Source organism: Egretta garzetta, unplaced genomic scaffold, assembly GCF_000687185.1.
Source record: "Egretta garzetta isolate BGI_Z169 unplaced genomic scaffold, ASM68718v1 scaffold214, whole genome shotgun sequence".
NCBI classification, from domain to species: Eukaryota; Metazoa; Chordata; class Aves; order Pelecaniformes; family Ardeidae; genus Egretta; species Egretta garzetta.
The window spans coordinates 994,852-997,406 of record NW_009259491.1 but is presented as its reverse complement, the minus strand read 5'-3'; the positions used below and the strand labels follow the sequence as shown (position 1 = coordinate 997,406).

At 48.5% G+C, this 2,555-nt stretch overlaps 1 protein-coding gene across 1 annotated transcript in view; it reads right to left on the bottom strand.

Annotated features, from left to right (window-relative positions):
• Window positions 1–326: 326 nt before the first annotated feature.
• SYS1 (SYS1 golgi trafficking protein) overlaps window positions 327–2,555 on the bottom strand; it is a 7,973-nt gene continuing 5,744 nt past the window's right edge. The window contains exons 3-4 of the mRNA XM_035892896.1: window positions 1,892–1,959; window positions 327–1,299 (exon numbers count right to left, since the gene is read on the bottom strand). Of these exons, the coding sequence (XP_035748789.1) occupies window positions 1,059–1,299; window positions 1,892–1,959 (309 nt within the window). The 3' untranslated portion in view covers window positions 327–1,058. The remainder of the gene's footprint in view (window positions 1,300–1,891; window positions 1,960–2,555) is intronic.

Genomic DNA, 2,555 nt, shown 5'->3' with positions numbered 1-2,555 from the left:
TAAGAGGTTTCAGTTGAATATGAGGAAAAACTTTACTCTGAGGGTGACAGAGCACTGGAACAGGCTTCCCAGGGGGGTAGTGGAGCCTCCTTCTCTGGAGATACTCAAATCCCGCCTGGACAATGTCCTGTGCAACGTGCTCTAGGTGAACCTGCTTTAGCAGGGGGGTTGGACTAGATGATCTCCTGAGGTCCCTTCCAACCCTTGCCATTCTGTGATTCCTGAAGCAAGGATTATGCTGGCTGACTTCCCAAGACAGCACTCGCTGATGCCTTCATTTCAGAGCAGAGGTATGAAATATTTATTGTAGGAAGTTTTATGTGCCCTAGACAGCAGGCATCTTACAGCCACATGTTCTCTGGCCGTATCCTTCTGTTGCCATGATACAGACACTCACACTATTTCTTGAAGTGCTCAGCTTCCCAGGAGAACAGTAACACGCTCACAGCAACATAATATTTTTATTATTACAAAAGATTTCTTCAGCAAACTGCTGTCTGACATCTCTATGTATTAAACATCGAACAGCAAACAAACCCATTTAACGTTATAGGTTATTTAGGGTCTCAGCTGGTGATTCAGGTAAGTACAACTATTTTCTTTCTCCCCATCCATTCCCTTGACTTTTTTCCCAACCAAAGCCCAAACAAGTTACAGAACGGAAGCACCAGCTCCCAGCCTCACTGCTCACTGTGCCAGCTCCCGCAAGAAGAGCTGACCATTGCATTACCCATACAGGGCACTCCCACGTTTGTTAAAATTTCTCATGCATCAAGTTTTGCTACCTGGCTTTTAACAGTCTCATGAGCGAAGAGTTTAAGAGCACACTCTCCATACAGTCATATTAATGCTTTGTGTTAACAAAATAAACATCTGCTCCTCCCCCGTTGTTGGCTGATGCCAGAGGAGATGCTCACACCCATGCAGTCACAAAGGTCAAAAAAAAAAAAAAAAGTCTAAACAGACCTGCTGTGCTTCTTCAGTGATTATTCTCAGGCATTAGATGCACTTGTGCTGGAAACAATGACATAATGCAGCATGTTGTTGCCAGAGTGAGTCTATACATTGGATTTGGGGGCAGAATTGAGGGGGATTTCTCTGAGTTCTATCCTCATGCAGAGGTACTCCCCAATGGCAGCCATCAGTGCAGTGCACACGATGTGCACCAGCCACCATGTCAGGGTCGAGGGAAAGTGCGAGTTATAAATCCAGCAGCCCAGAAGGTGGAAGAAGTGAACTGTGACTGTGAAATCCAGGCACTGCTTTCCTCGGCGGATGAAGTACAGCAAGCCCAGAGCACTGCAAAACAAAGACAGAGATTAATAACAAACTGCTCCGCGCCTATGGAAAAGGAGATACAGCAAGAGCTATCAGCAGTTGTCGGCGCTGATTATTTAGCTGTTTTAAAAATTCTTGAAATGTTTTAAGGATAGGTTGTTTCTGTCCTCTTTCAGCCACTGCAGCAAGACTTACATGATTACAGCTTTTTAATTATATGATGGCAGGGGAATGAGCTTTTAGTGCAGAGTGCCAAGCAGGAATTTTTAAACTCTCTCCCCTGGTAATCTTTTCCCAGTGGCAGGGGTAAAACACATTCTTGTTTATAGATCAGTGCTGGCTGAGATCCATTAATTTTGATTCTCAGTAAAATCTCTCACAGAAGCAAATCTCATTCCCAGCTGGGAAACTGAGGCAGTGAAGTGGAATGACTTATCCAGGATCTAGCAAGTCAGGGGTCAGCAGTTCCCAGCTGCCCCCAGCAGACATGCTCAACCAGGCACAGGGCTTTGGGGAGATGTTTTGAGAGAGACAGTAGGGCATGCTGAACTCTCTTGAAATTTACTGTTAAGAAAGAATAAGACACAGGTGCTCCAGCTAGTCGCTGACTTACCAGGTGAGTGCATTGAGGATGAAAGCCATCATGGAGAGCCTCCCAGGTGGGGTTGAGAAGCCTAAAATCTACACGGGACTATTAGTAGGAAACCGCAGCACAAATCACAGCCCACAGCACGTAATCTCATCCCGTGGCCCAGCCGCGTCGGCACTGCCCTGCACTGATTGTGATCTGTAAGAGCAGCCTGCGCGGTTATGTCAGTCCTGCTAGGGGATCTGTCTCTCTGCTTGGGGGGACCTACAGAAAAGGGACAAGTCTGTTTCTATGCTGAGGGGTACCACTTAAAGGGGGTGTGGAGTGTGTGTGTCTCCATACAGGGGTTACCTGTGGGGGGGCACAATTGTCTTTACGCTGGGGGTACCTATACAGGGCACCTGTCTCTATACTGGAGGGTGGCACCTATACAGCAAGGTGCTGTCTCTACACGGGGGGTACCACCTATTCAAAGGGAGGGGTCTGCCTCCACACTGGGGGTACCTACCCAGATAGCGGGGCTGTCTTTATACTGGGGGGCAGCTACACGGGGGATGGGTGTCTGTCTCTATACCGGGGTGCTGCCTATGGCGGGGGCCTGTCTCTAACACCGGGGAATGCCCACACGGGGAGCGGGGTCTCTATCCCCGCAAGGGAGCCCTCCCAAAAAGGCCCCCCCGCCCCAGGG